Genomic DNA, 13,165 nt, shown 5'->3' with positions numbered 1-13,165 from the left:
TTCACCGAACCCCCAACGCCCCCTGGTGGCAAAATCCCAGCCGCCAGGTGTTTCGACGACAGCGGCAGCTGGACCTTTATTGATGATTCAGCCATCGGCAACGGCAACAGCAGCGGCAACGGCAACGGCAACAGTCAGCGTCTGGTCCGTCTTTTTTCTCCGGTTTCTCGTGCTATTCTGATTGGGCATGGGCGGCAGCCTCCCTGCAGCTGCAGCGTCTCACCCGCCACAGCTGACAAGCGTCAACGGGCACGCACTTCAACTTATCAAATTCGACAGCAACAACAACAGCAGCGCATCGCCAACCAACGCATCCACCAGCCGCCATCGCCTCTCCCTCGCCCGACCAGATCCCGCCACGGCTATCATGGAAAAAAAAAGAAAAAGAAAAGAAGGTCCCGTCAGCCCCGTCAGCCCCGTCAGCCCCGTCAGCCCCGTCACCCCCCCCCATCCAGCGACTGCCCCAGGACCATCTCGTAATACACCCCCCTCCTCCGCAGCAGCTCGTCATGACTTCCCGACTCGACGATGCGGCCCCGGAAAAAAACCACAATCGCGTCCGCGTCCCTGATCGTGCTCAGCCGGTGCGCAACCGCCACCGTGGTTCTCCCCTCGGCTGCGCGGTCCAGGGCCGCCTTGACCACCCTCTCAGACTCGGTGTCCAGCGCGCTCGTCGCCTCGTCAAGCAGCAGCAGGCGCGGCTTTCTAACCAGGGCCCTCGCGATCGCGATGCGTTGGCGCTGCCCGCCCGACAGCGCGAATCCCCGGGCCCCGCACAGCGTCTCGAGCCCGTCCGGGAGGGACGAGATGAAATCCCACGCGTTGGCGCTCCGACACGCCTCGATCGTCTGAGCCTCGGACGGGTCGCCCTGCTCGACCCCCAGCGAGATGTTGTCCCGTATGGAGGCCTGGTACAGGACCGGCTCCTGCTCGACCAGCGCCATCTCGCGCCGGTACCTCCGCCGGTGCAGCCTCCTGATGTCCTGCCCGTCCACCCGCAACGCTCCGCTCGTCGGGTCGTAGAAGCGCTCGAGCAAGCCTACCAGCGTTGACTTGCCACATCCCGACGCGCCGACAAAGGCCACCATCTTGCCGGGCCGCACGTGCATGTCGATTCCTCGCAAGACTCTCTGCTCCCGTCGTAGCGGATACGCAAAATGCACATTGTCGAGGCTCAGCCGAAGCCCCGAGCTCTTCTTCTCGTCAAGCACCTTTTCCGCGGGGGCGTCCGGCTCCTCGTCTTGATCGTCGTCGTCGTCAAACAGGATGCGGGTGTGCCGTAGCCCAAATACGTAATTGATCGCCGTACCTGCCTTGGAGATGCTAGTTGTGTACTGAAACATGATTGCTGCTGCTTCCCCGGAAAACACAATGGCAAGGTACACAATGTAGAACCGGGACGACGTGTACTCCCCCGTGGAGACGAGCTTGGCGCCGTACCAGAAGCCGAGACCCATGGCGAGCATCGACACCGACTGGCTGAGCGCGTAGAAAAGCATCTTGTACCCGAGGTTCCCAACCGCGTGGTATGCGATGTCGCCCAGGCTTTGGCTGTAGCGCTCAACGACGGTCGACTCAAGGGCGAGCGAGGAAATCGTGCGGATGCCCATGACCGCCTCGGCCGCAACGGCGCTGCTGCTCGCGAACCTCTGCACAGTATCCTGCTCAAACTTGGATTCGAGGCGGATGCGGAGGTAGCCGGATCCGACGATAAAGGGCAGCGCCCCGCAGGCTAGGACCAGTCCTAGTTTCCATCCGTACGCAATGGCGAGCACGCAGCTCGAGAGCAGATTCACCATGCAGATCAGAACAAGGGCCAGGTTGATGGACAGCAGCTCTTGCAGACTCGATGCTTCCGAGGCTAGCCTCGACACGAGCGCGCCGGTGCTATTGTCGGGTCTGTCGAAAAAGGCCATGTCCTGTCGGAGGGTGTTGTTGAAGATGTCGCCCCGGTAGAATTCCATTACTGTCTGGGGAAGTGCATTAGGAGAGGTCATCAAGAAGGAAATAACACGGGCAAAAAAAAAAAAAAACACAGAAAGAAGAAGAAGAGGAGGAAGAAAAGAAAAGAAAAAGGGGCTTGCGTACCTGAGCAATGACGTTTGACAGCCACCCCGTAACGGCGTACAAGACCAGGTTGCCGACCGACAGGACCAAAAACATCAAGGCAAAGAAATTCGCCTTGGCCACATCGGTCGTGTTATACGCCTCCAGCGACTTGGAAATCAACACCGCCATAGCGGGGTACGTGACGCCTTTGGCAGCGTCAGTGGCATGTGCGACGTTGACCATCGGACGTCAAAGTGTTGCGTGTTTCTTCTCTTGGGGACGACTCACCGCCCGTTGTGCAGCATGCGACAATCACAAACGCCGGCCGCCACAGCACCCTCTGCTCTTTCATGACGAGGAACAGCCCGCGCAGCAGCCCATACCTGGGAGCAGCCTCCGTGGCCACCTCGTCGCTGCTCCCTGCCAGGACCTGCTTCGGCTCCTTTTCCGCGGCGCCTGCGTCCTCGGCGTGGCCAGAAGCATCTCCATCGTCCCCGGAATGCTTCTCCCCCAGATCCTGCGCCCGGACGAGCCTGGCGTAGAAGCCCCCGAGGCCGACGAGCTCGGCGTGCGTGCCGCTCTCCGCCACTTGGCCGCCCTTGAGCAGGACGATGCTGTCGCTCCCCCGGATCGTCGACAGCCTGTGGGCGATGGTGACCACCGTGCGGCCCCTCGCTATGCTGGCCAGCGCTTCCTGCACCTTTCTCTCGGCGCCGGGGTCCAACGCGCTGGTCGCTTCGTCGAGCAGCAGCACCCGGGGGTTGGATATGATGGTCCGAGCGATCACCAGACGCTGCTTCTGGCCGCCCGACAGCGAGGCGCCTCTCTCGCCTATCCACGTGTCGTAGCCGCGCGGAAGGTCCTCCACGAAGTCGTGTATCAGGGCAGCCCTGCACGCCTCCGCCACGCGGGCCCTCTTCTCTTGCTCGGACAGGCGGGCGTCGGAGCCGGAAAGGCCGTCCATGACGTTCTGGTATATGGTGCCGCTGAACAGCGTGGGCTCCTGCTGGATGAGGCGGATGTTGGTCCTGAGCCACCGCAAGTTGATGTCCTCTAGCCTGTGCCCGTCGAGCGTGATTTCGCCCGCGGAGCGGGAGTACCAGCGCTCCAGGAGCCCGAATATCGTGCTCTTGCCGGACCCGCTGGCGCCCACTATGGCCGTCGTCTTGCCGGGCGCAAAGTCCAAGTCCAGTTGCCGCAGCACGGGAACGTCCGGGCGCGAGGGATACGAGAAGCACACCCCGCGCAGCCGAATGCTGCCTCGGAAGTCTGGGATATCGACGCCGCGGCGCGAAAGCGAGTCCACGGCGGACTCTCTGTCAATGGTGGAGAACAACTCTTGCGCGGCGGCCATGGCTTTGGACACGGCCATTACGTGCGGCGCAATCTGCGTCAGAGCCTGCGCGGCTACCAGGGCGGCGAAAATAACTCTGCACGCCACGTCAGCCCGAGGCTGTCGCCGGGCATGGGGGCAGGGATTCTATCGAGGGAGCCAAAAAAGACATAATAAAAGAAAGAAATGAATAAAGGAAGGAAGGAAGGGAGGGAGGGAGGAAGTTAGGAAGAAGAAAGAGAGCAAAGCACGGGCGCCGGATAATCATACGTTACCACCGTCCCAGGCTGTTGAATCTCCCCCCTGGCATACATGCGCATGCCCTGCCAAAACGCCAGGCCGTATCCGGCCGTGTTTGTGAAAAACTCAACGGGGAACAAGACGGCGTACAGGACCGACTTCTTGTCGCCGACCCGTCTCGCCGACCGAAGCAGCTCGTCGAAGCGGGCGACGAGTTTCGGAAACGCCCAGAAGGCGTGGGCCGTGCGGATGGTCGACAGGGCCTCCTCGGCAAGCGAATCCGACACGCCGTATATGTCCAGCATGCCGTACTCGTACTTGGTGTCAAAGTAGACGCAGACGAGTATGACGATGGTGTTGGCCGGGATGATGGCCAGGGTGATCAGCGCCAACTTCCACTGCGCCGTCAGGGCCACCGCGAACGCGGAGACGAGCATCGACAGCGACTGGACGATGAGGCCGAGCTTCTCGGAGATGCCGTGGTAGATGACGTTGCCGTTGGTGGTGATTTGCCCGGCCACGGAGAGCGACGTGTCGAAGAAGGCGACCTCTTGGCGGAGCAGCTGACGCACAAAGTCCACCCGGAGGGTCTTGACCGTGCGGATGGCGGCCATGTTGACGAGCATCTGGGATAACTTTTAGACGCGGAAGAGGGAAAGAGGACAAAGAAGAGAAGGAGGAGCACCCCCTACCGTCCAGGCGTAGATCAGGGAGAACCTGCCGATGAAGATGTAGACGAAGAACAGGCTGGCGGGGGCGTTAGCGCGTCGGCGACGGCACTTCCCAGGATGTTTCCTTGCACCTACGTGTAACGGCCCACCTCTGCCATGAACGTGTCCGGCGAGAGCTTGCCGGCGACGAAGCGATCAAAGACGTTGACGAAGCCGCCAAAGACGAGGTCCATGAGCGGCAGGGCCGTGCCGGAGCCGACCATGGCTGCGAGGGCCACCGCGTTGAGAGCCCATCCTCTGGCGTCGGTGTAGCGAAAGACGCGCTGGCGGCAAGCTGTTAGTCAAGGGCATATCAGGGCTCGGCGGACGAGACGCACGAGCAGCGGCGTGAAGCCTGAGCCGGTCCTTTGCCTGCCGGCATCCTGTTCACCAGGCGTGTCTTGGGCCCGTACGGAGGCGCCCTCCGGCAACGTCGCGTCGACGTCCATTGTGCTTGTCGAGATTTTCGATGAAGCGCGCCCCGTGCGGTTGAAGATGGGATGGGCGAGGAGTAACTTGCGCGAGGGCCGTGGTTGTGGTTCAAGGGCACCATCTCTTAGGTTGGGGGGGAAGGGGTGATGCAGGTACGGGAGGGCTCACGTCTCCAAGTCATCAGAGGGGGAAGGAAAAAACACCGCAAGGAGAACCGGGTCCGTCCCGGCTCTCTAGTACCCGGGCTGATGATGTCTCAGACGTTGACACGCAGCCACGCGGTGCTGCTTATTCCGGAACCCCGTTGCGCAGCCGTCGCAGCCGTCGCGGAATGGACAAGGTCGGGGTGGGCGGCAGGTCTGACGCAGCAAGCCGTCACAGCCTCGCTACACCCCCCCCCCCCCCAGTCCTGGGTATCGACGCACTGCTGCAGCCGTACGGAGTAGATTGCGTGCAGATGGCTGTGGCCCGACCGAGCCGGGCTTGTCCATGTCAGACCGGCATATGCTTGCTGACTCCGCAGGTCAGACCACGCGTCAGCAGCAACCTCGCCCACCACATGGGGCTTTGTGCTCGTCTTTTTTTTCGCGGACATTTTCGCATCCTTGCGATTTTTCTGTCCCCTGCAGCTGTCAAGTTGCGCCGGCTTGGCTTGCGCTGCTTGGCAATATACAGCAAACATGGTTCCACCGTCTGCCAAGAGCGCCCGTGTCTGTCCGGCCACGTTGGAAACAAACACGCATCTATTCCCCCATTTTTGCCCAGAAAACGAGGGCTAGGCGGGAAAAAAGTAAGAAAAAAAAAGAAAAAGAAAATCAGGGCAGACCATCTCTGTTCCTACCGGGAGAGATAGACAGCCACCCCCACAGCATGACACCGTCCAAGATCATGTCGCCAGCTGATGTTGAGCCGCCCATACTGGCTGAACTGGCCGAGGCTTGCGGCACGTCAGCCAGTGCCATCGACGACATATACGAATGCACCCCCTTCCAGGTGTCCATGATGGAGGAGCCGCAACCGGACGTGTACCAGTTTGTCGTCTCCCTGGACTCGGCATCAGGCGTTGAGGCGGCGCGGAAGACTCTCGAACACGTCATTGCCCGCCTCGCGATACTGCGCACGAGGATTGCAGCATGCCAGCTGGGGAGGATGCTTCAGGTGGTCGTGGCAGCGGGAAACGGACAGTTGGAGTCCACCCAGCTGGACGTCGACGAGTATCTGCAGCAGAGCAGGAGAGCGGGCGGCAAGCAATGGCTGGGTCAGCCGCTGTTCCGCGCAGCATTCATCGGCAACAGACTTGTCGCCACGGCACACCACGCCATCATGGACTACTGGTCGTGGTTCACCCTGTTCAATGTGGATGTCGCAGCTGCGCATCGTGGACGGCTCCCCGACCGGCCCGCGTTTAAGGAGTTTGTGGCTCGCTGCCATGCCCTTGACGATGCTGTGGCCGCCGACTTTTGGCGGGCTCGATTCAGAGGCAGCCCTGCTCTCTTTCCCGAGCCGGACGCCTCCAGAGGCTGTTCGGGGCAGGTCAGAAGAGCTGCGGTAAGAAGAGTGACCTTTGCATCCTTGGCCGGCCTGGAAGGCGTCCGCGCCCAGATACCGCACTTCATCGAGGCGGCGTGGGCCCTGACGTCGAGCATCTACACTGGGAGCGAAAGCGTCGTGTACGGATTCATACTATCCGGCCGGTCGTCCTCTGCCAACGGACTTCGAGACACCATCGGACCAACCATTGTCGAAGCCCCCATCCAGGTTGACCTGCACCGCAACATGACGGTGGGACAGCTCGTCAGGGACAGGGCCCTGTCCCTGCGACAGCTCCAAGCACACCCCTCGGTGCACTGGAGCATGAAGAAGATTCGGGCGCTGAGTCCTGCGGCCAGGCAGGCAGAAGCCTACCGGTCGCTGCTGAACATTGTGCCTGAGCTCCCCCCACCCTCGGCGCCCGACGATGCAGACGTCGTCACGTTCGAGCGCCTGGTAACCTCCGAATCTCTGTTCCCCCTACACTTGATCTTGGCGGTGAGCGACGACGGGTTTACGATTGACCCCAGGTTCGACCCCGGGGCCATCTCCGAGACGCGCCTGAACCACGTGCTGAGCCAGTTCGAGCACACGCTGCGGCTCTTGGTGGAAGCTCCGTCTGGCGCAAAACTGAGCAGCCTGGAGCTGCTGAGCCCCTACGACAGAGGGTGCATTTCGGCATGGAGCGCAGCAAGGCAGGCCGCCGACAAGACGGCGGATTCGAATTCAACCGTGGACGAGGCGTTCCGTGCTCGCGCGCGAGAGCGGCCCGACGACATTGCGGTGGAGGGGGGCGGCGACGGGACGAGAACCGACTACCGCACGTTGGACCAGCTGTCCGAGCTCGTTGCTCACCAGCTGCGGGAAAGAGGCGTCTCGCGCGGTGCCTCGGTGGCCCTCGTATTCGAGAGGTCGTTGTGGGCCGTCGTGGCCATACTCGGGATCCTGAAGGCGGGTGGTGTTTGCGTCCCGGTGGACAGGGGGGCCGGCCGCGAGGAGAAGGCCGCGCTCTGCTCTCGGGCCAAGGCGAAAGTGGCACTGACTTCGTCGGCAGAGCACGCCAGGTGTGCCGGGATTGCGGCAAGCGTGCTGCCCGTCAGCGCCGGCTCCGCCGAGTCGGCTGCAGTCTCGGCCGTCGCGGGAGCCGGCGACGCAGGGGACCCCGCAGACGTGGCCTACGTGCTCTTTGCAGACGGCAGCGACCCGCGCGGCGTTGTGCTCGGACACGGCGACCTCGTCTCGTCGCTGAGGGCACAGGCCAAAGCGCTCAACTGGCAGCGGGGTTGCCGCATGCTGCACCTTGCCGAGTACGCGTCGCGCTGGAGTCTCTGCGAGGTGCTGGGGACGCTCCTGTCGGGCGGGTGTATCTGCATCCCCGCAGACGCGGACGACCAAGAGGCGGGCCTGTCGCTGTCGCGCACCGTTATTGAGCCGTGTCAACCGAGCAGGGCGATACTCGTCTCCAGCCACCAGCTCGGGGACACGCTGCCGAGCAGCCTGCAGTCCATCCTGTGCGTCGGCCAAGCCCGGGCCAAAGCACCGCCCGCCTGGAGGACCCCCGGCCGACAGGTCTTCCGCGGCTGGGGAGTACGCGAAGCGGGCCTCGTAAGCACCGCCCCGGAGACAACAGCCCGCGGGGAGGCCGGGCACGCAGGAGGAGGAAGAGGAGGAGGTGCGGGCGCGCCGCTCGCCAGCTGCTGGACCTGGATCGTGAACCCGCACAACGTGCACGAGCTTGCTCCCATCGGCAGCATGGGCGAGCTGGTGGTGTCGGGCCCGAGCGTCGCGCAGGGCTACTGGGCGGAAGAGGCCAAGACGGCGGCGGCGGCGGCGTCGTCTGGCTGCTTTATCGCGCCGCCCCGCTGGGCGAGCTGGTTCGGCGCGAGCGGCCCCCGCCGCTTCCTCCGCACGGGGTACCTCGCGCGGCAGAGCCCGGAGGACGGCAGCCTCGCCGTGGCGGGGAGGCGAGGCAACCGCGTCCGGGTCCGGGGCCGCACGGTGCAGCTGGAGCGCCTGGAGGAGGTGCTGCTCGGCTGCGAGCGCGTGCGCGACGCGGCGGTGGTGACGCAGATATCGGGGGGGCGGACGCAGCTGGTGGCGGTGGTGTGCCTGGCGGATGCGCGGCTTCCGTCGCAGGGGGTGCTGCGGAGGCTGGACGAGGGGCTCGCCGCCGACGCCGCCGCCGCCGCCGCCATCGCGGAGGAGCACACGGTGGCGGTGGAGCGATACGCGAGAGCGGCGATGCACGGCGACGAGGTGCCGGACGTGTGGGTAGCGGTGGAGGCGCTGCCGTGGGTGGACGGGCAGGAGCTGGACGGGGCGAGGATCCGGCAGTGGCTGCGGGGCAGGGGTTCGTGATGGCGGCTGGGATGCCGTGGATGGCGGTGATGGCGGTGATGTGGTCGTGGGCGATGTTGACGCAAATCTAGTCGCGGAGCATGTGGTAGGCAGCATGGACGGTCAGTTTATTCATGACGCATCTGGTATGTATCAACTGTCTCCTCCAGCCGTGACGGATCCACGTGCAAGTCAGAGGCTTCAGCTGTCGAGCGACTTGCCGGCTGCCAGCCGCCAGCTGGCAGCCAAACTGCCCACTGCCACTGCAGCTTGACCCGACAAGCAAGAGGGCCGTGCCCCACTTGCAGTGACTGACCCGCGCGTGTACAGTGCCAGTGCTGAGCTGGTTTGCAGCACGGAGCAGCCAGCTGTGCTCCCGTCCGACACCCGCTTGACGTCATGGCGTTGTCACGCAGCATCTATTGCCGGGGATGTCGGTGGATTTCGTGCGTGCTATCGGACATGTCCGGCTGGAATGTGGCTCATGTAACCGAGGGAACAGTAGCCCCTTGGGGAAACCCCTCTTCCCACTATGAATAGCTGGCACAACCGAGTATCGGGTCAGCCGGGGCCTCGTTGATCTTCTGTTAATATGTATTACTATATCTTCTGCACGCTTCCTGATAGCATCGCACGGTAGATGCGCCGCATGCACAGCCACATCGGGGCAGCGCAGCGGCGCCTGCAAACGATAAGTCAGGGCTCCATTGCCCGGGCCCTCTGCAGCCAAGAAGAAATATAAGAGCTTTGCGCCGTGATAAGAATCTATTAAGCGTTTCATGGGCAACGCCGGCCGGGCCGTCGCAGCGTCGAGCCGCACGGCCCCAGGCAGCCAGGCTGGGCGGCGGATGCGTGATGTCACTTGCGGGCCCTGAAATAATTCCGTCGGCATGGGGCTAAAATAGTAGTGTATGAGGGTTGGATCGATCTGGCTAATTTGGATGGATTCTCCACTTTTCTATATCGCTTCCCAACGGCCCCTGGGAGGAAACCGGCGACGACGCAAGCGCTGTGCAGGTCCGCGGCTGGGTTCAAATGGGATCCGGGAGATCAGCAGGGCCCGGCAGGGGTGGCCCCTGCCTACCCCGCCAAACTCTAATGCATTGTCCCCCGAAAGCCCTATCGCCGGGGGCGCAATCGCCGCCTACCCAGCCATCCAGGCCGGCCGCGCCGTCGTGCCCGGCCCCCCCCCCCCAGTCCTGTGCGAGCCGCCCTCACGTGCCTCGTCTAAGAAGGTTCCCCCCCTGGTATTTTTATCGAGTCTGGATTTTTTTATTTTTTATTTTCTCCGGCCCTCGTCCTGTCCTTGCGGTTGCCCTCCCTCTTCACCGCACCGGCGCCATGGCTTGTCCTCCGCACCCGTCGCCCGAAGCAGCTCTGCCGCCGTCCCTGCTGCTGCTGCCCCCGCCGCACCTGCCTCTCGACCCCGACCGCGCGCGAAGCCGCCCCGTCCAGCGCGCCACGCCGCCCAGCCAGGAGTCGCGCGAGCGACGCCGCCGGCAGAACCGCGAGTCGCAGCAGCGCCGAAGTAAACTAGCCCCCTGCGCTTACCCTCCCCCCCCCCCTAAGCCCAACAACCCAACAACCCAACAACACCCGCACGTTGAAACCTGACCCCCCCCCACGGACTGACCCCGCGCGCCCAGGACAGCGGCAGAAACGCGCGCCGCCTGGCCTGCCCGACGCCGCCCTGCTGCAGGGCCTCGTGGGCGCGCCGCCGGCCGGGCTGCCGTCGCCCCCGTACCCCGAGTGCTTGCTCCCGCCGGCGGTGGCGTGCCTCGTCGACGCGCCGGCGCCCCCGTGGCAGCTGAGCCTGGACTTTGCGCCCGCCGGGCTGGTTTCCGCGCCGGCGGCGCTGCCGTACCGCAGCTGCTCGCCGCCGCGGCTGGTCGGGCCGATTGCCCAGGTAGGCGCGCCCGTGCGGCCCCGGGCCGGTTCTTTTTTTTTTTTTTTTTTTTTTTCTTCGTCTCAACTTTGCGCTCTTGTTGTCGCTGCCGTGGCGGATGGCGGGGCTGACTCTTTGCGGGCAGGACGCCGTGCAGCCGCCGTGCCAGGCGGAGCGGTCGATCAAGGACGTGCAGGTGCTGTACAGGCTGGGCGTCAAGGCGGGCTTTCTAAGGGAGAATCACCAGGTGTGCAGGTACCTGGCCGCGATGAGGCGCACGTACGGCAGGATGCCGCGCCTGGCGGACGACGACGCCGACGGCTCTAGCCACGACTCGGGCCGCGACTCGGAGTGACGGGGGTGTGTGGCATTCTTTTGTTTTCTTGCCTCTTTTTACCTCCTGTATTTTTACTACTTCTACTTCTTCTTCTTCTTCTTCTTCTCCTTCTGCTTTTCTTCTTTGATATTGTACAGGATAGCGCGTGCAATGCTTTCGACTTCACTTTTCCTGCGTGCGAATGGGGACCGCGCACGCCGCTGCGTGGGGTGCTTAGTTAGATCCGAGGGTGGCGCGATATCTGCTGATCTGGGGGCTGTCTAGTCTCTGTTTTCACCTCGGGCCGAGAAGAAGAGGAGATGCATGCACACAACGAAATTCAAACGTAGCGGCACCCTTAATCATCTCCTCCAAACGATAACGCGACATTCGACAGCTAGCATGGCTACTCCGTACAGCCCCTAGCAACCTCTTCACCGTGCACTCTATTGAACTGTATCAAATAGCTCGATAACAACCAACAGCCCAGCTGCTGCCGGTAAGAAGCCCGAGTAGAATATACGCTTTAGCCGCCTGGCTCCCGAAACGGCCTCTTGCTCCTCGCCAAACGGACCGAGACGAACCTCTTGCTCCTTGCCAGACGGAACGCACGGCGTCAGCGAGCAAACCACCTTTTCCTCAGCCGCTGCCCGTCCTCTTGCGCGCCCGTGTACTCCGTCTCCCCGTCCGGCGACAGGTGCACGCCGGCCGTCCCGGGCAGCAGCCGTCCGGGGTGCCAGGCGTTCCACAGCACCGAGTTGGCCAGCATTAGGCTGGCCTCGAAGACGTAAAAGTAGGCCTCATAGCGCAGGAGCGGGCTTAGCGACCGCATGCTCTCCAGGTCGGTAATGTCCACGGCCGTGCTGCCCGCGTGCTCCACCAGGCGGTAGACGCAGCGCGCCAGGATGAGCGCCATGCTCGCGTACAGCGCGGCGAGGGTGGCCGCCACGCCGCCGCCGAGCAGCCCGGCCCTCGCGCAGCGACGGTGGAAGAGCCCCGCCAGGGCGGCAAAGATGACAATAAGGGCCAGCTGGATGGCCAGAGCGGCCACGGTCAGGCGGCCCCCCAGGTCTTGCTGGTCCGCGTCCGACGAGGGGTTGGAGCTGAGCGACACGCCGACGGCGTTGAGCGCCTCAACGAGCGCCATGAGGCTGCCGAACGTGGCGAGAACCGCCCGGGGGGGTAGGGGGGCCAGGTGCGGCACGTACCGAAGCACCCGCCCAAGCACATGGTAGTTGGCGAGCTCTAGCAGGGGGCTGCCGTAGTTGCCGAGTTAGCGCGCGGCTGCAAGGGAGCGGGTCCGAGGGGGGAGGGGGGCTGAACTGACGGGCAAATGTAGATGAGCACCTGGCTGACAATGAAGATAATGAGGTTCCTGTCGCTGTATAGGTAGTTTTTGGATGCGTACTCCCGCAGAGCGTACCCGGCTGTAAAGAGGACGGCGCAGAAGGGATGCAGTCCGACGAGCTTGAAGCTCTTATACCGGCTTTGTCCTGGTGAGCGGCAGCCTGCGTGGGGTTTGGGGAGGTGGGGGGGAGAGGGAGCGAGGTTGATGAGGAAATGCTCACATGCACTGCCAGATGTGACCGGCTGCCGAGAGGGCAAAAGCGAGGGAGAAGAAGATGGGCGCGGCTTGGTTGGGCGCGTAGACGAAAAGGCTGTAGAGAACTGGGGAGGGGGGGAGCACGTCAACACCTTGGTCCTGCTTGGTCCGGAGGGGGAGAGGGGGGGAAAGGTCTCTGCGAGGCAAGGGGGACTTAATCACCAGGGTCTCCGGCCATGTCGAAGCTGCAGCGACTCTTTGACGCCGCGGTTCTGACGATGTCGGGTTGAGGTTGTGGGGGAGGATAAGAAGCAAGAAGGAAAACCCGAGCAAGAGTGAAGCTGTGCAGAGGGTGGTCTCGCGACTGGGGCCCGGAAAATACGCATTTCCGGATGGGAACAAAGAAGCAAGGAGGAAAAACCGATCAGGACTGAAGCTGTGCAGAGGGGAACACATTTGCATCTCCAGCTGGCAATGTTGGTTGTGGCATGCTGTCTGGCCGCCAGGGGGTGCAGCTGCAGCGCCCAATAGTCCCGGGCCGGCAGGTATGCAACTACCAGGTGCCTAAGTTACTCCGCGGCGGGGCACGTGCCTGGGCTGACGACAGGGGCTTACCCCTGCTGGGTGGACCAGCTGTGAAGGGGCTGGTGGTGCCATGATGACCAAAAGGTAAGAGGGGATCATCTTACTAGCTTTCTTACTAGCTTCAACCCCCCTGACCCCTATGGTTGAGTGAAGGCTTTCAGACCGGGTAATTCCGGTGCATGTGGGGAGTTTGGGACGGATTGCT

At 63.2% G+C, this 13,165-nt stretch overlaps 4 protein-coding genes across 4 annotated transcripts; 2 read left to right on the top strand and 2 right to left on the bottom strand.

Annotated features, from left to right (window-relative positions):
• Positions 1-437: 437 nt before the first annotated feature.
• On the bottom strand, positions 438-4,781 carry UV8b_01711 (uncharacterized protein; the record flags this gene model as incomplete). The annotated part of the gene is made up of 7 exons (XM_043139209.1): positions 438-1,970; positions 2,089-2,255; positions 2,338-3,479; positions 3,653-4,248; positions 4,315-4,369; positions 4,429-4,616; positions 4,671-4,781. The coding sequence occupies 7 exons, from the start codon at positions 4,779-4,781 to the stop codon at positions 438-440; spliced, it is 3,792 nt and encodes a 1,263-aa protein (XP_042995143.1).
• An 853-nt stretch (positions 4,782-5,634) lies between these two features.
• Positions 5,635-8,652, top strand: UV8b_01710 (uncharacterized protein; the record flags this gene model as incomplete). Its single annotated transcript, XM_043139208.1, has 1 exon — positions 5,635-8,652. The coding sequence occupies one exon, from the start codon at positions 5,635-5,637 to the stop codon at positions 8,650-8,652; it is 3,018 nt and encodes a 1,005-aa protein (XP_042995142.1).
• A 1,320-nt stretch (positions 8,653-9,972) lies between these two features.
• On the top strand, positions 9,973-10,871 carry UV8b_01709 (uncharacterized protein; the record flags this gene model as incomplete). Its single annotated transcript, XM_043139207.1, has 3 exons — positions 9,973-10,159; positions 10,278-10,537; positions 10,662-10,871. The coding sequence occupies 3 exons, from the start codon at positions 9,973-9,975 to the stop codon at positions 10,869-10,871; spliced, it is 657 nt and encodes a 218-aa protein (XP_042995141.1).
• A 577-nt stretch (positions 10,872-11,448) lies between these two features.
• Positions 11,449-12,613, bottom strand: UV8b_01708 (uncharacterized protein; the record flags this gene model as incomplete). The annotated part of the gene is made up of 4 exons (XM_043139206.1): positions 11,449-12,088; positions 12,160-12,318; positions 12,401-12,500; positions 12,598-12,613. The coding sequence occupies 4 exons, from the start codon at positions 12,611-12,613 to the stop codon at positions 11,449-11,451; spliced, it is 915 nt and encodes a 304-aa protein (XP_042995140.1).
• Positions 12,614-13,165: the final 552 nt, after the last annotated feature.

This window comes from Ustilaginoidea virens, chromosome 1 (genome assembly GCF_000687475.1).
Source record: "Ustilaginoidea virens chromosome 1, complete sequence".
In the NCBI taxonomy this organism is placed as follows: Eukaryota; Fungi; Ascomycota; class Sordariomycetes; order Hypocreales; family Clavicipitaceae; genus Ustilaginoidea; species Ustilaginoidea virens.
Note: the sequence above shows the minus strand (reverse complement) of the source record. Positions and strands in the feature narration are given on the sequence as shown.